We start from the raw sequence: 24194 nt of genomic DNA, 5'->3' as shown, positions 1-24194 counted from the left end.
TGTGACTACATGTCACGCATGTGGCCCTTGGTGACTTGGCACTGTGACTACACGTCACGCATGTGGCCCTTGGTGACTTGGCACTGTGACTACATGTCACGCATGTGGCCCTTGGTGACTTGGCACTGTGACTACACGTCACGCATGTGGCCCTTGGTGACTTGGCACTGTGACTACACGTCACGCATGTGGCCCTTGGTGACTTGGCACTGTGACTACACGTCACGCATGTGGCCCTTGGTGACTTGGCACTGTGAGTGACTACACGTCACGCATGTGGCCCTTGGTGACTTGGCACTGTGACTACATGTCACGCATGTGGCCCTTGGTGACTTGGCACTGTGAGTGACTACATGTCATGCATGTGGCCACAGGCAGAGCAGAATTCTAAGCAGTATTTTGAAGTGTATCCGGTATTTCATTGGGAGCCAGTGAAGGTTGTGGAGGACATGACTGTTGACTCGCTCCCTCTGCCCTTGATGGGTCGATCTCACAAAGTTCACTGGCATTGGGGACCCCCCCCCCCATTGGATGTTAAAAATATATATCCATATCGCCCAGCCCTATGACCAACCCTTCAACCCCAGCCAGTAATTTCATGGATTTTCAATGTTCTAGCAAGGTTTTATTCTTACATATTTGTCTTTTTCATACTGAAAAACATCTCATTCAACGTTAACACATTGTCCGCCATGCATTGTATTCATCCTTGGGCCCAGTCTGCCAGTGCTGTAAGTAACCCTATGGAGATGTTTACCTTCTTTGCAGGGCTATAACTTTTTAAATATTATAGCTATATCGACATTAATTTACTATGGCCCATTCAACATCGGGTATCTATCGTTCCGGATGTGGTAACGTTATATTTTTTCATTCATACATTGTCGTGTTAATACCGTCGTGAATATAAGTTTGTTTTTAAGGTTTTCTGCAGTAATTCCTAAAACGCGAGTTATAGGCCCCGACGCATATGATGGATTATCGATTGGCGTTTCTTTCCTATACACACTATATTAAAAAATTCAAATGTATATGATCGGTATACATTATGCTTCATCATGCGTGAAGGAAGGGGGGGGGGGGGGTCGTTAATTCCTTGATCGTCAGTAGTGTCTTTTTTTTGTACTATGGGTTAGGGGTGGGACGATGCATCGATCCAGATATCGATCTATTATCAATAATCAAATAGGATAGATGCAACATAAAAAGATCGATTCATATTGCGATACTCTTATTTTGAAAATCCGGCGACGTCAGGACTGGGAAGGAGGGTGCATTCTCGGGATAGCCCCACTAACAGGATCTGGCCGGCTTTTCCAGCCAAAATACAGCTCTGTGACAGTGAATAGGATATTAATATCGGAAAAAAAGAAAAACAAACCAAAAACAGTGAACAGGAGGTCTATTTGTATTAAAAACAATAGATTGTTTTTCATTTAAATGTCTGGAAGAGCTCAAAAATAAAAATGTCAAATGATATTTCCATTGCCTTTTTTTTGTTGATTTAAATGTTACTGATCGTGTTAAATGGGCATATAATATCGTCTCATATCGATCGCAGGCACCGAATCGTATCGTATCGTGGCAGACTGTGTATCGGATAATATCGTATCGGTTGTCCAAAGAATCGATATCGTATCGTGATGAAACTGGTGATTCCCACCCCTACTATGGGTTGATACGTTGATCAGATGGATTGCCGTGAAATGAATAAACAATCGGGCTGAAAATAACGTTAGATTCCTCTTACCGTTCGCCGATGAGACTGGAGGAAAAATATTCCAATTATTTGACGTTGATCTGCTAGATCCATTTCCCGTTTGTATGACGCAATAAACGCCGAAATCATATTGATTATTGCGTTTTGAAAGCGGTCCCAATGCACTCAAGTGTTTATCTAGATCCACACTACAAGATATTACTGCCGGAGGATTCTCCCAGATGCACCGAGCGCCACTTCCGGTTTGGCTTGGAGTGTAACTCGCCCGACATCCACCAGGCGGCGGTATTGAGGCGTTGCAATTAGGGCTGGGCGATATAACGATAACGATAAATATCGCGATATATTGTAATAATCGATATCGAATATCGAAATAAAAAAAAAAATCGATTTTTTTTTTTTTTTTTACCTGCAACAGGGCAGTTTTAAAACCAGAGACAGTGGACAGACTTGTCTTTCTTGCCTGCAACTTAAAGTAATGGCTTTGCTTGTCCAAATGACAATACTGACCAAATTCAGATTTCTTTTTCTCTTGTCCATTTATTTTGTTTGCTTTCTAATTTAAAATACATTTTGAAACCGTCTGTACACAGTAGGCTATGTGTGCTAGCAGAACTAGACTCCAGTCACGAGTCACAGTGCACATGTGCGGTGGTTTGTGCACCAAAAAAGCGCCAAAAGATCGAAAATTAACGAGCAGAGCCAGAACTGTTCAACTCCTCTGGAGCCACAGCCAGCAGAGAAGCCGGTTTACTTTAGCTTTTAAACCAGCTGCAGCCTGAGAACTGGAGTGTGAGGGGATGTAACACTAAAGATGGCGGCAATGACAAAGAATTGCTGCAAAATAAACATACATCTGTTGTTAAAAAAAAAAAAAAAATGTTTTTTTTTTTTTTTTTTTTATACTTATAACAATTCGATAATTATCGATATCGAGAAATAAAATAAAATTATCATCGTTATCGCGATATGATTTTTTTCCATATCGCCCAGCCCTAGTTGCAATATCAGAACAGGGTCCAGCTGCAGCAGCGGAGGGAGGCTAGATGAATTATGAATGCCATGGCGAAAAAATGAAATATTGATCCCAAAAACGAGTTAACTCGTTTCTGGCGCACAACGCATGGCGGGCAATAATGAGTAGGGATGCACCGAATGAGAAATTCTTGGCCGAAACCGATACTGAAAATAGGAAACAGTTGGCTGAAAACCGAATGCCGAAAATGATTAATACTATAAATATATATATAATTTTTTTCAGCTACCTGATTATGGCAAAACTTAACTTAAATAATATTAATAATCACTATTATGGACCCATAAAACATTTATTAAGCACTTTTGAATGCATACATTAATTCCAGACTGACTGCTGAAAGATTGTACAATCTATACATTTTCTCTTTGCATACAACAAAATGTGCATTGAAGTTGAGTGCATTTTCTTTTCTCTGTAGGATAACTACAACAAAGTGCATTCAGAACAAAGCCAAGGTGCTTTAAAACTGCATAAAGATCTGCATAAAGACACACACGAGAGGGATAATAGCTTATAACACACTTAACACTTTCTATGCCACTCACGAGTTTTCTCGGAATTATTAATATTACGTTGAAAGCCACTCACGAGATTTCTCTTTTTTTTTTTTTTTTTTTTTTAGCGATCTGAAATCATATTGCATCACGCGAGCCTACCCTAGTCTACCCGAGAGCCGCCGGCGATCAGATGTGGAAAAAAGCGCCCCCTATCGTCTCCCAGATGACATAAGGGATTTTGGAATGGACTCAATGAAAATGGATGGGGAAAAAAATCCTGTACTCCACATTTTCCAGTCCACTGATGCAGCCGGGGTTACCACAGTTCATTATGGATCCTCTGAGCGCCGCGGATCATGAATTCTACTGAATGCACGTTAGATCTATACACTTATCGATTTTTTCGAATGGTGATCAGGAATTGGAATATACCAGTTGGATATCATCTGATGTCAGGTAAGGAATCTATGTTATCAGTGTTAGGATAATCAGACTCATTTTTATGAAGATATAAGCCGTTTTGTGAAATGTGCTCTATCGGTTTTACTGAAAACCATGAGGAAATGAACAAGGCTATTATTAGCGCGCGGCTCGAATGGGCGTGCGTGTACGTATAATATTGATCCATAAATAGGCCGACAAATATCAACGTTCTGGAATATTCCAGTAAAAGACGATTATCACAGAATGGCCCAGAATGGGCTGTTTTTTACCTCAAAACGGGTGCTTTTCAAAATGCTCTCAAACGGAAATGAAGCGATAAAAAACCAATCTGCCTTGACAGCACTGACTGGAAAAGGATTATTTGATAAGCGACGGGCAGATTAGACACATAGTCATAATTTAAAACATAGATTAGGCGATATTAACGTTAACATTAAAGTGGATGGTGGCATTCAAGCGCTAACTCTGGCGCCACCTGGTGGCACTGAAAGTGTTAATGATGTTACTGTAGTGGCTACTGTCATAATTCATGGAATTATGGAAGGACTGTTGTATTTACTACATCTCCTGTGACTCTTAGCGGGGGATGACGTAGTTTACGAGAGACGAGTGAAAGAGGACCGGAAGCGTTGTTAGCTAGCTTAACGCTAACGTTAGTTTAAAAGGTTTTAACCGCGACGGGCATATAGTAATGGCGAGGATATAAAGCATGTTAAAGACACATTTATTGGATGCGTTGCTCGCGGAGTTTACATAGAAACAGTGCGACTCCCAAGAGGAGTTGGTTATCACAGGCTGCAGAACGCAGGAAGAGCTGCCAAGCTGCTCACGTTATACGTTGCGCAAAGTCTGTAGCCGCGTTTTGATTACGTCATCACAACAACACTTTAGGTTACGAACGTTATGTAACCCTGTTCTTTGACATTCAGTGATATATTTTCGGTGCTAAAACCCTTTCGGCCGAAAATGCCTTTTTAACCATTTTCTGCATCCCTAATAACGAGTATACTCGTTTTTGGCGCACAATGTGTTCAAATGGCTGAACTGGACTATCATTCTATGACAAATGCAAGAAATATTTTGGATTCTCAAATGGCTTAATGTTTTTTTTCAGCCAAGTAGACTCAAGAGAACCTTTATGACAAATTAGATTTGTTTTTCAGAACTGCTTGGCTATATCTCGTATTCAGCTTAAAGCGAGACTTGACTCTAAACTGAGTTATAATACAATATTATAGATATAACATGTGGCTGTGAATAAACTTTTAGGGTGGATTTTTCCTTTATACTGTCCACATTTCTTCCTCCCAACTTCCTTCTCCTCTTCCATTACTGTCCTCATTTGCTCCAAACGACTTCCTCCCTGGTTGGAAGCAAATGGGAGTCAATAGCCCTATGAAGAAGAGAGGCTCAGGTGACAGTGAGGAGCTTTGGAATGTGCCCAAGTTAAATGCCATGAGATGATGGTGCAGGTTCTGGGCCTTGAGTCTTGTGTTCTGGACCGGCGGTTAGTCTTTTATGTTCTGGACCTCAACATACAAGCCTTATTAAAAAGGTCCAGAACATAGTGTAGTGCAGTGGTTCTCAACTGGTCTAGCCTCGGGACCCAACATTTTCCTTAGTCATTAAGTCGCGACCCAAATTTTTCAACCACTATGATTTATTTAAAAAAAAAATCACAATCTTTCATGCACTGTTAAAAACATGAAATTAACACAAAAAAAGTGCAACAAAAGTGCAACTAGGCCTAAAAACCCAACGAAATAAAATAATAATAAATAATATGTTTCTTAGCAGATTTCTTAGCTTAACATAACAGACCTAAGTTTGGAGGAACTAATGGGATAACTGGGGTTGCAACAAAAGTGCAACTAGGGCTAAAAACCCAATGAAATGAAATAATATATGATTTTTAGCAGACTTCTTAGCTTAACATCCCAGGGAACTAATGGAATAACTGGGGATGTTGTTGTCTCAAAGTCTGGGGTGAGACAAAGCAACTCTGAGGTCATGCTCAATGTCCAATCTGTTCCTCTGCTTTGTTGTCAGCTTGACCAGAGTTGAGAAGCCACTTTCACAAAGATAGGTAGTGAAAAAAAAAAAGATTAAAACAAAAACAAAAAGTTAACGTTTTTTTTACGGCCCCGCGACCCACTAGTTGAGAAACACTGGTGTAGTGGATATAAGAGGGGTTTATAGTATAGATCAGGAAACCGATCTGTTTTAAGATGCTGCCAATTGTGCTCACTACTGTGTGCATTGCATTTTCAGAAGCAAGATGATGAAAAACTGGGGTGTCATTGGTGGGCTGGCTGCAGCCATGGCAGCTGGAGTGTATGTGCTCTGGGGCCCAATTACAGAGCGTAAGAAGAGGAAGAGAGGTAAGAAATGTCACGACAACAGAAAACCACAGGTTGCCTAATACAGTACATAGGTTTTGGCTATAATAATGCATTAGTGTATCATATCTGCCTATATAATAATTTAAAAAAGCAGCCATTTATATCATATCATATCGGTGATTTGAAATAATGTGACCAGATTATTCACAGAGGCAGACAACAGAGTCATTTGATTGAGTATAGAGTTTACTGACAGAATAACACAGAGACCTGGGCCCTCATTTATCAACAGTTCTTAGTAGGGGTGGACGGTATAAACGGTATACGGTATAAACGGTATGAATTTGCTCTACGGTATGGATTTTGACTATACCTTGTAACCGGTAGAGCAGCTCTAAAATAGCAATGACGTCATGTAACCACAGCGCGACTATTTCACTCGCATTTGCCCCTAAAAATAGATGGAATTAGTCATAGATAATAGATATGTGCAAACTGGAAAAAGTTATTTAGGAGGCTTCGCGCAGTGGGCGTGTCACCACGCAATTGTCATTTCATAATAAACACGTATCACCACGGCGCACAGCAAGTTTCAATTTCAGTTCCTGGCATTTTTAACCAGTGGAGAAAGGTAAGAGATTTCCCTATCGTTTTTCTTATATGAATTATTCTACGTTAATAAAACATACCTGGTGATCAACTACAGTTTGCTGTGAACATTATGATATGTGTGTAGTGTTCTGATAACGACGGCTGGGCAGCGGGAGCTGGATGCTGGATTTTGCGAGAAGCATGCAGCTGCAGAGCCGCAGAGCGGGGCCGCTGTGCCTGCACAGTGCAATACTCCAATTCAGCCATTGGCAATTCAGCCGTTGGGTGGGGGGCGCTGTTGAGCGGGCCTGTGACCGGACCTGAAAGCGCCCCTGCTCTGCGGCTCTGCAGTTGCATACTATTGGGATTCGTTGGGAGCAGCACGGAGTCTCGACTCTGGACTTATTTTATTTGGAATATAATGACTGTATACGCAAAAGTAGCCTAGTTTTAAGTTAAAATATTATAAATCTACATGCCTTGAGGATGTCATTCTTTATATAGCCTGCCTATCAGGCAAAAAAAATATTCTAACGGAAACACTGATACCGTGATATATACCGTTACCGTCTATGCTTCAAATTATACCGTGATATAAATTTTAGACAATACCGTCCACCCCTAGTTTTTAGAAAGTCTTCTACTTTCGTTCGTAAGCACAGAATTTAGAATGCGTGTACGCACCAAAAAAAAACTGGGTTTATCACACGTGCGTACACAGGTCGTACGCACACCTGTCTTGATAAATATATTATTAATGAATTGAAAACATGCAGCATGCCTTCCTTTCCTCCCGGCAGCAACGACATTTATCAGGCAAATGCCCATCACTGAGCGGAATCCCTTTCTATTCACATAACTGCATTTGTGATGGAGCTTTGACAGCTAGATGGGTGGTACAGTAACAGCTATTGCTCTATCCATCTACAGTATCACGATGGACCGTGCCATGTATAGCCTGCCTATGTGATCAATAAAAACGTGAACTTGAATCCCATCATCATCATCACAAAAAGAAAAAAATACTGTCTTTTACTTTTAGTCTCAGTGAAGTTTCAACGGAGCGAGGTAATCTATTCTAACCAACAAATTGAAGTAGAAAGCATTTAGTTGTGGCCAATCTTATTTGGAAACATGACACAAAATAATAGTATGTCGCTTTTTATTGGAAACAATATTTAATCGCGTTTGGAGGTGGGTGTTCTGCGTCTGCCCCCCCGTGCCAAACAAGCAGCCAACCTCTTGTTCGCGCGTGCGCCCGTTATAATTACACTACTGTCGCTATTTTACAATGAACTATAATGAATTACGGGTCATATGTTGAACACGCCAGTGTGGGAAGTAATGCACAGAAGCTTATTTCCGCGTTGCAGACATGCAGGCTTCATCTTCTACCACCGGGCGTCAGCTACGCATGCTCCGAGCTGTGCTTAGATATACGCACAAAGTCAAGCACAAGTTCAATTTGATAAGTCCCACACTTTGCTTAGAAATTATCGTACGCAGGGCTTGCGCACATATCTGTGCGTACGCAACGTTGATAAATGAGGGCCCTGGGCCCTATAGCTTAGATCTCTGTAGAATGGCGAGTTAACGAAGTAAATAAAAAGAGTCAACAAAACTATGTGGTACCTTGATGTACAGATTGAGTTATAGATATGATATGCAGACTAGGAAAAGGCTACGTGGACAGAAGGTTACATGGATGACTGGGGTGTGTGTGAGAGAGAGAGAGAGAGAGAGAGAGAGATATGCAGAGGCTACGTGGATGTGTGTGTATGTTATTTGGAATATGTGAAGGCTATGTATCACGTGTGTGTGTGCGTTAGAAAGAGCCATCACAGAGAGCCATTAATGATCAATACATGGCCATCAATAAATGTCCCTCTCGGTGTACTAAGACATTTGGCTCTCATAGGTATGGTTCCAGGCCTGATGAATTTGGGCAACACCTGCTTCATGAACTCCCTGCTTCAAGGACTGGCAGCCTGTCCTTCCTTCATCAGGTGGCTGGAGGAGTTCTTGTGGGCATCAGAGGGCCGGCCGTGCAAAGACGACCAGCTGTCCAAGACTCTCCTTCAACTCCTCAATGGTACAACAATAGACCACCGCAACACTTCCGCTATTTTGAGCTCATGGGAGAGAGCGGGGGGATAAAATTAATGAATGTTGATTAGAGCCTTGACGTAAGTCGTTTGGGGGGGGGGGGGGGGGGGGGGGGGCTGCTGGAGACATGATCCAATATACTTTTTTTATACGCCCGAGTCTCCTGAACACCGAGAGACCAATCCCAAGTCGATTGACACTTTCTATAAAAAGCTATAGTCACTTTTCCGCACCTATACAATGCATCACTGTGCCTCACTGCATCACTGAGCACAGAGTGACGGTTACCATCTTCCTGGACTCTTACTTTTGAAACGGCACTCTGCAATATTACACCTACTGTAGACTTCAGTATATTTTTACTGTATATTTTCTTCTATTCTTATGCAATTTGTTTTGTTATTCTTCGTGACTTGTTCTGTCTAAATGTTTAATGTTGAGCAATTTGCAGTGTCAAATTTCCCTCTGGATAACAAAAGTATTTCTATTTTATTCTATTCTATTCTATGCCTCACAGCCCTGTCCAGTGACGACCCTGAAGACGAGGATGTACTCGATGCAGGAAGCCTGCTGGATGTTCTCAGGCTATACAGGTGGCATATCAGTTCCTTTGAAGAACAGGTGGGTCTGTAATTCTGTATGGATGACCTTTTCTGTATTCTCTCTTAATACGCTGTCCCGTGTTTTATCCTTTTATATTTCTTTGTCCTTTTCCCCCTGTCCTTAGGACGCCCATGAACTTTTTCATGTCCTGACATCCTCTTTGGAGGAGGAGCGAGATCGACAACCCAAAGTCGCCCACTTGTTTGACATGCAGTCCCTCGAGGCAAGTTTCTCTTTACACGTCATTGCAAACGAGGCCACTGGAGTGAGACGGATTCTTAGCTGGATTTTGAAACCTCCAGGGGTGGTGATGTCATGCATACAAGATTGAGTAGCCAACAAGAAGGACCATCCAACTTATTGGATTGTTTCTAACCTCATTACATGCACTGGGTCGTATACGTCCCGTTTCGCACGTGCACGCACGTCACAGCACTTTGGACGCGTCTACCGGCTCGGGGCTGCATTTTTCGCTGAGCGTGTAATATACCGTTCAAAACCTGAATTTGCCGCCTTTCGACCGCCACCTCACTCGACCAATTCCGTGCCTCGGTTCTCGAGTTACATGACGATATGTCAGGCGAGCGTCTTTTTACAGGCCGCACGTCAAATTACCATGTCTGACTGTACACTCGAGAACTGACCAATCACCGCTGAATGCTAATGGCAAAAATGATTGGTCAGCGTTGTAGCCAACGAGTGTCCGCTTCCAACGATACCCCATGTGAGGGGGTGCGAATAGAGGAAGTAGGTGAAAGTTGACGAGTGAAAATTTGTTGTGACTGAATCTTCAGAACGCACTAGTGTTGTCACGATACTGGAATTTCGAACTTCGATACGATACCTTGAAAAGTATCGATATTCAATACCATTTTCGATACCACGGAAATGTAATGTAATTTTTATTTTTTACAAATTTTGCTTTTGTTGCTGGTTGATTCTCCTCAGCTTCTCTCTGGTACTATAAGAGAAGATCAATATAACACTTTTAAAACCCTTGTTTCTCTTTAGATCAAACATTTAAAACGATAACAAAATTATCTAATCTAAATCTAATCAAACCCCCCCTCTTAAAAACAAAAACCTGTGTTTAACCTAGCCATCTATAAAACATCATGCTAAAACTGTGAAACAAATGTCCTACTCCCCTAAAGAAAGAAATACATGGCAAACATGACTCAGTTATGCAATAGTGCTGCTGCTTTTTAAATTTGGTTAAAATCTTTTAGTTAATAAGACTAAAAGACTACAATATGACTACAACAATTTCATGACTGTTTCCGGTTTGTGGAGCTATGCTCGGAGCATTAACGTTACATTTTCAACAAGATTGCTGCTAATTAAACACTTAATGGAAACGGGTTAACGTTATGTCGAGTTCATACGTGTAGTATAGTATGAACTCGACATAGCGTTAACGTTACTCCGTTTCCATGAAGTAATTATATTGTGAATTATAAGGTGGCCAGCTAGCTAGCATAAGCTAACGGAAGAACGATTAGCTAACGTTAGCTAATAGCTGTAACGTTACTAACAACGAATCAGCTGTTGATAGTATGAGCCATCAGTAGACAACGTCTCATGTATTAAACTAAAGTTAACACTTTGGCTGCCGGAAAACGCCTAAACACGTCATTCCCAGCCATGCTCAAGTTGCCGAAGACGCCTTACAGCGTCTTTAATATCAATATTTCAAAAATCTGGGATCTGATTCATATTTCCCCTCCGCTGGCCTGAGATCCACCAGGAGGACCCACTGAGCTCTCTGGCGGTTCAGGAGCGCCATCTGGTGGCCGATCGGCGCAATCGCTTAACAGGAAGTGCTACGGAGATTGTGCTGGTCGGCCGTATTACTTCCGGGCACTAGCTATAGGTTCCGGGACTCGATCTCGACACACTACATAGCGATCGATTGCCAATAACTCGATAAACAACATGATTTGGACGTATATACCATTATACAAGCTGGAGATGGACCGGGTAAATCGACATCCCATAATGGTAAAATTTCTACTCTACGATGATCGCCCAACGGCGCGCGGAGACTGGGGTGAGTTTTAGCGTGTAAAGTTACCGTCTTCGATACTAACTGCTATTATCAACATTTGACCCACATTAGATGATTGGTATAACGCTGCCCACGGAATTATAAACGCCCCCTAGCCCATCCGGTCAACATCAGATGACGTGTAGTAACTTCTAGAAGTACGTCTAGTTGGAATTTTTTATATCGCGCTGATTGCCATAAAACTGTATTGCATCATCAATATAATGTATTTGGGGCTATAGATCACGTTCTGGAGAAAGCTGCAGAAAGAGATGAAAACATACTTATACATTAGACCATACTTTACTATGAATATGTGAATGAAAAAGTTTAACGTTGCTACACAATGAACAATACATATAGGACTTTGAATGGGCCCTAATAATGGCAATGTAGCAATAGAATTTAAAAAGTTATATCCCTGCAAAGAAGGGGACTTTCTCTATAGACAAATAGAGCCGGCAACCTACGGTTGATAATGAATTTAACCCATGGCAGCCAAAGTGTTAATGGTTTAATGTTTAATGCTTTGTTGACAAGAAGACACTGAAGACGGGTCTGAGGGGGAGAAGGAGGGGCAAGCGTGCTCTGCAGCAGTGTGTATCTGTCAACAACTTGCGGTAGAAGACTGCGAGCAAGCCAGCTGGTATCGATACTGCAGACGGTATCGATATTGTGGTAAATGAGTATCGAAACCGTTTTAAATATTCAGAATCGATATGTATCGATTTTTCGATATTTTTGACAACACTAGAACCAGTGTTGTGCTAGTTACTGAAAAATAGTAACTCAGTTACTTTACTAGTTACTTACACCCAAAAGTAATGCGTTACTGTGAAAAGTAACTATTTAGTTACTAAAAATAAAATAAAAAGATTGCTCTCATTAATGCCCTTACAGATACTCAAAATCAACTTGACAGTTTCCATTCACATCACTGAACTCTGCTAAGCAATGTGGTCTAGATACAAACACAAATCTGACACAAACACAAATGTTGTCCAGAGTCCCGACATAATAAAAAATGCGCCGTGCCTAATTGTATCGCCGCTTAGGTTTAAGGGACAGCCTTGATGTCGCCGGAGCATTTCATTATAACCGTCTTGCAACGTTGTTTAAGATACCAATCGTGCATTGCAACGTTAGAATAGTTAGGATATCAATTGTGCATGAAAGGACTATATTTATATTGTTTGATTAGTATATTGATGAGATTCCCTTGCAGAATCTTACAGTAAAAATCTGTTGATCAACTTTGCATTCACATCACTGAACTCTCAAAAGTCTGCGGTGGTTGAGATGTAACGTTAGTCCTGCCCCTCAAACATTTTCTTTAGCTCATTTCCATTTAGTATATTCTCTCTCCAAGTAGTTGGAAAACGTGAAGTGTTCCGTCCCATTTGCCGTGTGCCGCCTGGTGATGCTAACTAGATCCCCGAAAGCGAGTGGCTTACTGGCTTCGGATGAGTCCTGTTAACGTTAGACTCAGCTACTAGCTTCGTTGAAGCATGGGCAGTAGATGGTATCTTTGAGCCAAAACACAAATGACATTTAACTAAAACGTTATTTTCTTTGTGCTCGACAAAAGAGAAATGGTGATAATATCCATGTGTACAAACTCGAGTAGCTGGGCGCTGCCATGACAGTCAGGACTATACATATGTAGTAAACAAAACACGCCCCAGCACAGCGTGTCCCCGCAGCCCGCAGGTGAGTGACACACAGACAGGAGTCAGGAGGACCGCACTGGATCACTACCGCTCGCTATCGATCTACATACAAATAACGCAGTAACGAACCATTCAGTAACGGTAACAGCGTTACTGAATTTCAAAAGTAATGCGTTAGAGTACTAGTTACCGCCAAAAGTAACGGCGTTACTGTAACGCGTTACTTTGTAACGTGTTAGTCCCAACACTGACTAGAACGCACGGAGGTGGATAGCCATTTTGGATTTGCTCGCTTGTTTTTTTTGCTACACGGTTTACTAAAACCTTTCTCGAGCACAATTCTTTTAACGGATCTTTATAAAATGTTCACCTGTACTACAGACTTCAGGCTATGGAACCGCAGTGTTTTCCAGCTCATACCTCTATGCTGGAACTTAAAAACAGGAATCTGGCAACCACTAAAAGAAATGTGAGTACACAAGTTCAAGTTCAACTCTAGTTCAAACCTCTGTTGGCACTAAAAGTGATTATCCCTTTTTGCTTTTGCAACTTCAGATTGTTACCTTTCAAAAGAGTGCAGGCTTGTGCATGTGCTATAAGTATAAAGCTATGCTTTGCAAAAAAGTATGCAGTCCTGCTGTCCTTATTTCCCAAAACTCCCTCCAGACAGATTTGATCTGCATACAGATGCTTCAGATTTGCTCTACTCTTACAGCCTGTAGTTTCCTGTAGGGAGCACGTGGAACACAGTAGGAACTCGGCACCTCTGTCATACAAAGTCAATTGTAAATATTGTTAATGTAAATCGGATGCCTCCATAGACGAGTATGCTCCTGCTTTATCATCATGCACCTTTTTTTTTTTTTGTAAATGTTTTTTATTTTCTCTTTTTCAAAACATACATAGAACAAGACATCACTATACAATAGATTTACGGTAGTAATAATAATAGAGACACTAACAACAATAACACTAACAATAATAACTAGGGATGTCCGATATTATCGGCCTACCGATATTATTGGCCGATATTGGCATAAAAATGTGATATCGGAAAATATCGGTATCGGGTTTTAATTTTTTTAACATTTATTTAACCTTTATTTACCCAGGCAAGCAAGTAAGAACAAATTATTATTTTATTTATTGTCAAAGTATGCATAATGTTGTGTTAATTACACGACAAGAGATATGTAATGTTAATTACCTGAAATTATTCCGTTTTTTGGGGGGAGGAAACCCTGCATATATCGGTATCTGTTGATATCGGTATCGGAAATTAAGAGTTGGACAATATCGGTATATCGTATCGGTAAAAAAGCCAATATCGAGCATCCCTAATAATAACAACAGAAATGATAGTAAGAATAATAAAGACATAATATAAACTATAAAAGTACATTATCAGACATGACAAAAGACAAACAACAAAGACATGGCTCAAATATTCACATGTTGTACTGTATATACAGCAGAAGTGGCGGTTAGGGAGTCAACTCCTGGTCAACGATAAACTTCAACGATGTACTGATAAACTGTGTGGAGTGTGTACGTTTATTTTGTATATGTGTGCGTTTAGTATGGATGTGTGTTTTATGTGTGCATGTTTTATATGTGTGAGTGCACGTGTTTCGTGTGTGTGTTAGTGATGTGCATCTCCATCACTGAGGCCGATGCGATGCGCATCTCGATACGGTGCCAACGATACGATACATTAACGCAGTGCTTCTCAAACTTTTTCTGTCAGGCCCTCCTTTGGCGGACCAAAATATCTTGCATTTAAAGCAGAGTGGGATTGATTGATTGATTGAAACTTTATTAACAGATTGCAGAATGGGTACAGTACATACAATTGTTAAGGGGATGCAGACCAGAGAAAGACTTTCGGCTAGTTTACATCAGGATCCCCCATTTTCAATTCATCATAACATACAGTATATGACACACACGACATACAGATAGACAGTACTGCTACATCTATACATTTATGACATACCAGATTTGCAAATACAGTACTGTTTGTGATACAAAAAGTGTCCAGAAAAGAGTGTATATACATTTGACGTAGAAACTGTACATTGGAGGAGGGTGGGTAGGTGGGGTGGGGTTGGGTGGGTCGGGGGGGGGGGGGGGGGGGGGCTGTACATTGGAGGGGGGGGGTTGGGTAGGGGGTGGGTGGGGGACACTGTACACTGTACATTGGAATACTGACAAAGCCATACTTGGTCATTTACTGTACAACTGGGTTAGGACATTTGTAGGGGCCAGTTTCGAATTGTAGGTGTTTTTTGAAAGTGGGTAGTGATTCACATTCCTTTACAGCTTTGGGTAGGGCGTTCCACATTGATGTGGCATAATTGCGAAACGTGTTTTAGTCCCTTGTTTGAGCCGAATCTGGGTTTAACATGATTTGTGGAGCTCCCTCTGGTGTTGTGATGGTATTCACTGACCTTTGGGAAGTATTTTGACATGTACATGGGTACCTTGGTCGTGTAGTGTATCTTGTAGACTAGGCCCATTGCATGTTGCTGTACTCTGTCGTCTACTCTAAGCCATCCTAGGTTGTCAAAGTGGGCAGGGGTGAGGTGGGTTCTAGGAGTCGGGTCAAGCAGTAGTCTGACTAGTTTGTTTTGAGATGTTTGTAATTTGGTTTTTAGTGCCTTTGAGGTGCTTTGGTACCATGAGGTGCAAGCATAGTCGTAGTACCCTTGAATGAGTGCTCCTGCCAGAGTCTTCAGGGTATTCTTGTTTACCAGAGAGGAGATCTGGTACAAGAATCGAGTTAGTTGGTTGACTTTTTTTATTACATTGGATGCCATTTTGTCACAGGAGAGATTAGCCTCTAGGATGGAACCCAGGTAGGTAATTTCATCTTTCCTTGTGACAATATTGTCACCCACTGTAACTGAGAAGCCGTCGGTCTTGCTGAGATTGTTATTTGAACCGAAGAGAATGGACTCTGTTTTGCCCATGTGTAATGATAGTTTGTTATCGGCGAGCCATATGCAGATTTTGCCTAGTTCCGAGCTGAGGGTTTTTTCAACCTGTAACTTGTTCTTGTCAGAGACCAGCAGGGCTGAGTTGTCCGCAAACAGGAACAAATTGCAGTCACAAGCTGACGACATGTCATTTGCATAAATTAGGAACAGTAAGCGTCCTAGTATGCTTCCTTGTGGAACACCACAGCTCACTGGGAGGGGGGGGGGATAGGGGACCGTTTACCTCCACCATCTGTTCTCTCCCCTCCAGGTAGCCTGTTACTGTTCCGCAACTGTTCCTACTTCCGGGGTAGGCCTGATTGGCCCCGACAGGCACGTGACCCGCGCGGCCACGCCCCGCGGCAGCCCCAAGGCGCGCGGCAACGAGGCTGCTGTTTCCGCCTTCCATTAGGAAGGAGTTCGCGGCGCCTTTCATAATAATATCATCAGTCATCTCTAATATTATTAATCACTGTTCAATGTACTAATTTACAATATTATTAAACAGCGGCTCTGTCATTGAATTGGGAAAAGTGAGCCGTATTGTATATTAGTACATTGAACAGTGATTCATATTATTAGAGATGACTGATGATATTATTATGAAAGGCGCCACGAACTCCTTCCTAATGGAAGGCGGAAACAGCAGCCTCGTTGCCGCACGCCTTGGGGCTGCCGCAGGGCGTGGCCGCGCGGGTCACGTGCCTGTCGGGGCCAATCAGGCCTACCCCGGAAGTAGGAACAGTTGCGGAACAGTAACGGGCCTCCAGGTAGGATTGTATCCAGCTCACTGATAGACTATCAACTAGGGCTGGGCGATATAACGATAACGATAAATATCGCGATATATTTTAATAATCGATATCGAATATCGAAATAAAAAAAAATATCGAAATTTTTTTTTTTTTTTTTTTTTTATAATTTTTTTTTTACCTGCAACAGGGCAGTTTTAAAACCAGAGACAGTGGACAGACTTGTCTTTCTTGCCTGCAACTTAAAGTAATGGCTTTGCTTGTCCAAATGACAATACTGACCAAATTCAGATTTCTTTTCTCTTATTTTGTTTGCTTTCTAATTTAAAATACATTTTGAAACAGTCTGTACACAGTAGGCTATGTGTGCTAGCAGAACTAGACTCCAGTCACAAGTCACGGTGCACATGTGCGGTGGTTTGTCCACCAAAAAAGCGCCAAAAGATCGAAAATAAACTAGCAGAGCCAGAACTGTTCAACTCCTCTGGAGCCACAGCCAGCAGAGAAGCCGGTTTACTTTAGCTTTTAAACCAGCTGCAGCCTGAGAACTGGAGTGTGAGGGGATGTAACACTAAAGATGGCGGCAATGACAAAGAATTGCTGCAAAATAAACATACATCTGTTGTTAAAAAAAAAAAAAAATTTTTTTTTTTTTTTTTTTTTTACTTTTTTTTATACTTATAACAATTCGATAATTATCGATATCGAGAAATAAAATAAAATTATCATATCGTTATCGCGATATGATTTTTTTCCATATCGCCCAGCCCTACTATCAACACCAATTGCTAATTGCTTTTAGCTTGTCAATCAGAATGGTGTGATTGACAGTGTCGAAGGCCTTTTGTAGGTCCAGCATGACCATGCCGCAGTATTTTGTTTGATGTTGTAGTGGCCGACTGTCATTCCTCGATGTGCTGACAGGCGTCCACGATGCACCCGTATTTAGTTCTCTACTCAGTACCAAAGTTTGTGATGTAAATATGGAATGTCCCAAGTTGCGGCTGGTACGGTTTACAGGGTTTTATTGTCCAAAGGTGAATGATAGTGAATGAAGGGTTAAATCAGAACAGTTGTCAATTGCTCCATTTGTCAGTTCCAAACAGTGAGACAGGTAGGAAAAATGTATCATCATACCAGGTGCATGAGATTACAGTAATCAGCTAGGTTACTTATAGAGGTGGGGCTATAATGGAGGTGGTGAGCCCCCTAGTGTTCAAACATAAATAAGACTAGTCTAAACGATATGACTTCTAATATTCTAGCAATATAAATCCACCAAGTCGGTTTCTGCTTCTACATACCGGCCCCTTAATTGTGCATCAAAACAAAATTACAAAAATATATAATGTTTATATATATACCAAAGAAGCTACCGACATAATCAATTTCAAATCATAGTTCTAAACACAAAGAAGCTTGACTGGGTCTGGTTTTCACTTGTTGTCCCTGTGCATGGGAAGAACAAATTAATTAGTGATTCAAATAACAGTCAAAGTATTTCAAAGCATTAGGCTGTTGGTCAGGCTTTGGTCCAACAACTGGTTCCATTATTATGGTACTGTTCTAAAATATAAACAAACAATCTATTTGAGCCAAAGAAATTATGCCTTTTTTTTTTTTTTTTTTTAACATCCATATAGCTCTGATAGGCATATAGCCAATGTCTATTCAATGTTCAACAGAGCCATATAGCTCTGATAGGCATATAGCCAATGTCTATTCAATGTCTATACAATGTTCAATGTACATTGGTTGTCACTCTCCATCAGGGTTAATCAGGACTGTCTGTGGTAAGTCGGTCAGGAAGTCTCCCAGGTTTCCCTGCTCCGTCTTCTCTTATAATTCTTTCTCTTGGAAACTGGCATGATTGCAAGTGTTTGGCCATCACCGGCCCCGGTAACACCATGTGTTTTTCCGTCTGAATTCAAGACTTCTTTAACAAATGTGTCTATCATTTGATAAGCTTCTTCAGGTAGTTGGTTTTCCATTTCGTTGTCTTTGTTTTCATTGTCGGAGGCTCCTATAGTGATGTCAAAACTCTTGCTCTGTGTCTCGTATTCTTTTTAAGTTGTATCATCTTTCTTAGATGTTCTGTCTTTCTTCCCTCTCTGAGACTCAGTGGTCAGAGAGTCATCTATTGGCTCATCCTCTACAGAATCTACAATCTGATATGAATCCCACACTTCTTCTGATACTTCTATCTTGGTTCTGCTCTTTCCCATTAGCTTGTCATCTCCTCCAACACTCTTGTCCTCAGCAGGTCTTTGCAGAGTAGAGCTACGTTTTGGGAGATGCACTTCTATGCTGCCGTCTTTCTCCTCTTCAGGACGATGCCGCTTGGTCAGCCTTTTTGGACTGGCTGCGTCCTGCTTCTGAGAGCTCTTGTTTTAAACACTGGAGGTTCAGTAGTGGTTTTGTTATGTGCATCTTCCTTATGTGCATCTTCCTCTTCATCTGCTTCATTCTCTGAGGAGCTGCAGTCGTGCACATCATCTGGTTTCCCAGTACACTCTTCATCTGTGGAATCATCTGATGCCTCTCTCTCATCATCATTTTTCTCCTCGTCTTCATCAGGTGTACATGTAGCAGAGTTAATGGTTGGTTTTGCTGGTGCTGTTTCAGGTTCTTCTTGCATTTCATTTGCAGCACTCTCCTCCACAGCTGCCACACTGTACTTCTCCCTTTCAATGTCTGACACAATGATTTCCTCTGTCACTGCTTCTTCCTCTTTGTTTTCGTCATCGTCGTCCTCTTCATTATCGTTGTCCTCCTCCTCACCGTCCCCATCATCATCATCATCGTCTGGTTCATTCTGAGGAACTGTCTGGGAAGGACCCAGCAGGTCACCCTCCACCATCCACTCCTTGGAGGGAACATGAGGCGCGATCGCTTTGTCGTCCTTCTTCACCATCGACGTCATCATCGACGCCGTCCTCTTCCTCACCGCCCACATCACCATTGTTGTCTGGTTCATTCTGAGGAAGTCTCTGGGTAGGACCCAGCAGGTCACCCTCCACCATCCACTCCCTGGAGGGGACATGAGGTGCGATCGCTTTGTCGTCCTCCTCTTCATCGCTGTCCTCTTCTTCATCGCTGTCCTCTTCTTCATCGCTGTCCTCTCCTCTGGACTCCGTCCACGACCTGCGAAGTTCAAGGGGGAGTTTACGTATTTTGTGCTTGCAATCCTTGGAGCTGAAATCAACACAGTGATTAATAAAAACATTATCAGCATCATTATTATGATATTCATTGGCCGGTTCAATGTTGCGCCTCTCAGCCAAGACTCCCATCGATGATGCCACCTGGCCGCTCGCTTGGCTGCTCGCTTGGCTGCTCGCTTGGCTGCTCGCTCGGCTGCGCGCTTTTCCAATTCCAATTTCAAATCACTTTGTTGTTTTTTTTTTTTTTTTTTTTTTTTTTATGCCTGGTTTCCAACTCATATCTCAAATCTTTAAGGTTTACATTGGCAAGGGCAGTTTCATATTTCCACTTTGTTGTTTCTGAAGCCAGTTTACATTGGCAAGGCGTATGAATAAGCATTCCTTTTCATCTTCAGCCTTTCTTAGCACAGAGCGTACCCATAAGCTTTCCTTTTCATCTTCAGCCTTTCTTAGCACGGCTTCTTCTTTAATTGCAATTTGCCTCTTTCTCATCTTGGCTTCAGACATTGTTATTTATTCTTTTTATTTCTTATTTATCCTTTTGTAATTTGAATGTTTCATTCACTTAGCATGACGTCGGAGAGGGTTTGCGTTTCTTCCTGCTTATTAATGTAGTATAGCTTTTGCCACACATCTACAATGTCCAAGAGAACAATTTAGTTTCCACACGTTCAGTGACGACACTAATTACGATGGCTCCACTTCTAAACGATACGGCACACAGTCAGTTCCATATCCACAATATCGTAATCAATCAGTTTGTCAATGTGCCAAGGTTGTTTCGTTTCCACACATCCAGAGTGACTTTAATTGCAATGGTTCCAAATATTACGGCATCCAATACGTTCCATAATCCACAGTATCGCAACTCAATTTGATTTGATTTGATTTTATTAGGGATCCCCATTAGCTGGTGCGATAGCAACCAGCTAGTCTTCCTGGGGTCCACACACAAAAAAACACACAAAAACAATCACTATTGCAAAAAACTAAATTATTAAAAGTCAGTACACACAATGCATAATGAACCTACTGTAACAATTAATATAGCTAAAATTACATTAGTGTAAAACAAAAACAATGCAGCAGAGGTTCCGAGGCAGTCCATTCCACAGAGTTAATGCTCTAAAAAATAAAAGTTCTCCCCAGAGCGCTGGTTCTAGGACCTGGCAATTCAAGCTGCCCACTACTGGAACCTCTAGTGTAATGCTCATGCACAGTATTACTAAAAACAATCTGATGATGTATAAAAACAGGAGTCTTACTGCTCATGACCAACTTGAACAGCACAAGTATATTAAAAGACAATCTATTTTCAACGTTAAGCCAAATTAGGTTGCCAATGTGCCGAAGTAATTTCGTTTCCACACGTCGAGAGACTTTAATTGCAATGGTTCTACTTATTATGGCATCCAATACGTTCCATAATCCACAGCATGGCAATTCGATTAGTTTGTCAATGTGCCAACATTATTTCGTTTCCACACGTCGAGAGTGACTTTAATTGCAATGGTTATACTTATTATGGCATCCAATACGTTCCATAATCCACAGCATGGCAATTCGATTAGTTTGTAAATGTGCCGACATTATTTAGTTTCCACACGTCGAGACAACATTAATTGCGATGGTTCTACTAGGGCTGGGCGATATGGCCTAAATATGATATCACGATATCTTCTGACCTTTCGGCGATACACGATACACATCACAATGTTTTTCTTTTTTTCCCCCAAACAATTCATTAGTAGGCTTACCAAGACGGTATTTGAGTTTGCAAGCTAACATTAACCCTTTAATCGCAAATGACGCCGTAACACGTCATTGCTCGCCATGCTTAATCTGCCAATGACGCCGTAACACGTCATTGAGATCAATATTTCAAAAATCTGTGATGGCAATCATATTTCTCCCGCGGAGACTTGAGATCTACTGTTGATCTCCTCTCAACTCTCCAATGGTTCAAGAGCGCCATCTGGTGGCCAATCGGAGGATCGCCCAAACAGCAAACCGGAAACGGAAACTGGTGCTCATCCAAATTCGGTCCGACCACTCGCTATAGCTCCCGGGACTCCATCTTGACACACTGGATAATCGATCGCTCACCCTAACTCGATAAACAACATGATTTGGACGTATATACTATTATACAACCTGGAGATGGATCGCATATTTCAACATTCCATAATGGCAATCTTTTTGCTCCACGCTCATCGCCCAATGGCCCGAGGAGACTGGGGTAAGTTTCAGCGTTTATTTTTACCGTGTTCGATACAAACTGCTCTGATGATCATATCACCCACACTACATGAATCGTCTAACGTTGGCCACGGAATTATAAACGACCCGCCCCCCCCCCCCCCCATCCGGTCAACATAAGATGATAAGTAGTAACTTCTAGAAGCACGTACATTTGAAATTTTTTATCTGCCGCCGATCGCTATCAAACTGTATTTGATCATCAATATAATGCATTTAGGGCTATAAATCACATTCTGCAGAATGCTGCAGAAAACGTTAAAAACATATTTATACTTTAGACCGTATTTTAGTATGAATATGTGAATGAAAAAGTAGAACATTGCTACATCCTAAACGATAGATCATTGACGTTGAATGGGCCATAGTAATGTCAATTTAGCAATACAATTTAAAAAGTTATAGCCCTGCAAAGAAGGGGAACTTCTCCATAGACAAATAGAACTGGCAGAGGATGGTATAAGGATGTACATAAGCGTGGCAGAGAAAGGGTTAAAGACAAAATAAAATACCCATGCATTTAGCATTTTTATATTAGATTTAGATTATTGGATTATTAGATTATATATTGCATATATTTAGCAATGAGATATTATATGATTTAGACAGGGGGCGAAACTAAAGCCTGCCATTGGCGCTCAGTTTTTACGTTTGGCGCCTCCCACTGAGAGGTCTGCCCGCCACACGGCGGGCAATCAAATAGTCATGTGAAAACCGAAAATCATGATCCAATTCTTTAGCGGAGTTCTCACTCGCTGTCTCAGCTCCTACCCCTCCCGCACCTGTTTCTGTATGCTGCATGTAAACAGAGGCTATTGCCTCAGACAGTCACCGTGACGTTAGTCTAGTCAGTGGGACCTTCGTAACGTTAGCTACCGTTACAAAATGACCCAGTCAACTATTCACTTAGTTTAATACATGAGGCATTGTGTAACGTTATCCAGCCGGCTAGCTACTGATAGCTCCCGACATCAACAAATGCTCCAGCAATAGTCCAGTGCATAATACCTCCGTTGGCTAGGTAGCTCACTAGTCACTATGAAATGTCGCAGTAAACTAAATAGTTCACTGAGACGTTGTCCCAACGCCATCCAGCAGTAGCTACAGATAGCTCCTGACATCAATGTCCTACAACATGCGTATTCGAGTCCCTGGCGAGTTTAGGGTCCAGCTGCAGCGCCGGAGAATCCTTGCTGGAGCTGGAGGCCACTCGAGTATACACACAGACAATGGAGCTGTTTGCAGACAGCGAGGTGGCGATGTCTCGCAGATAATACAACTACAAGTATGATTATATAATATATATATTTTATTAAAAAAAAATGTTTTTATATAAAATAATAATAATAATTTTCTTAATCAAAAAAAGTTGGCAGGTAAGAAATATGCTTGGCGGGTAGATTCTTCCCATCTACCCGCCACTGGCCGGTGATGGGGGACCCTGATGTAAATAAGAAGAGTCTTTCTCTGGTCTGCATCCCCTTAACAATTGTATGTATTGAGCTGTACTGTACCCATTCTGCAATATGTTAATAAAGTTTTCAATCAATCAATAGCATTTTAGCATTTTTATGAAACTACTGTATATTTGTATGTCTCTAAATGTTTTGATGAATTGAAAATGGAGGACTCTTATGTAAAAAAAGCCGAAAGTCTTTTTCTGGTCTTCATCCTCCAGTCCACTGTTGTTGTATTGAGCTGTACTGTATTCTACCCATTCTGCAATTTGTTAATAAAGTTTTCAATCATTCAGCCGGCAACAGAATAATTTTGATTGACAGTCTAGTCTGCCAATTACGACACACCGCTTGCACCCGCCCTGCTGTTCTTAGCACCAATCGGCAAGCGCTTCGTTTTTTACTTTCCGCTCTGTCCGCCATTGATTTTGATGAGAGCTCAACAACGGCAACAACGTTAGCTCGCCGCGGCCGACGAGTTAGATTACCAGCGCACCGCAGCATGACTAAACGAGGCATAATGAT

The 24194-nt window shown here is 41.5% G+C and overlaps 1 protein-coding gene across 1 annotated transcript in view; it reads left to right on the top strand.

Moving 5' to 3' along the window:
• usp30 (ubiquitin specific peptidase 30) overlaps nt 1-24194 on the top strand; it is a gene marked incomplete at its 5' end in the record, with an annotated part of 47265 nt that overhangs the window by 2313 nt on the left and 20758 nt on the right. The window contains 4 exons of the mRNA XM_084322868.1: nt 5972-6081; nt 8552-8725; nt 9257-9360; nt 9467-9565. Of these exons, the coding sequence (XP_084178994.1) occupies nt 5972-6081; nt 8552-8725; nt 9257-9360; nt 9467-9565 (487 nt within the window). The remainder of the gene's footprint in view (nt 1-5971; nt 6082-8551; nt 8726-9256; nt 9361-9466; nt 9566-24194) is intronic.

The sequence above is a fragment of the Notolepis coatsorum genome, assembly GCF_963971535.1.
Source record: "Notolepis coatsorum genome assembly, chromosome: 10".
Classification (NCBI taxonomy): Eukaryota; Metazoa; Chordata; class Actinopteri; order Aulopiformes; family Paralepididae; genus Notolepis; species Notolepis coatsorum.
The sequence above is the reverse complement of the archived record's forward strand: the minus strand, read 5'-3'. Positions and strand labels throughout refer to the sequence as shown.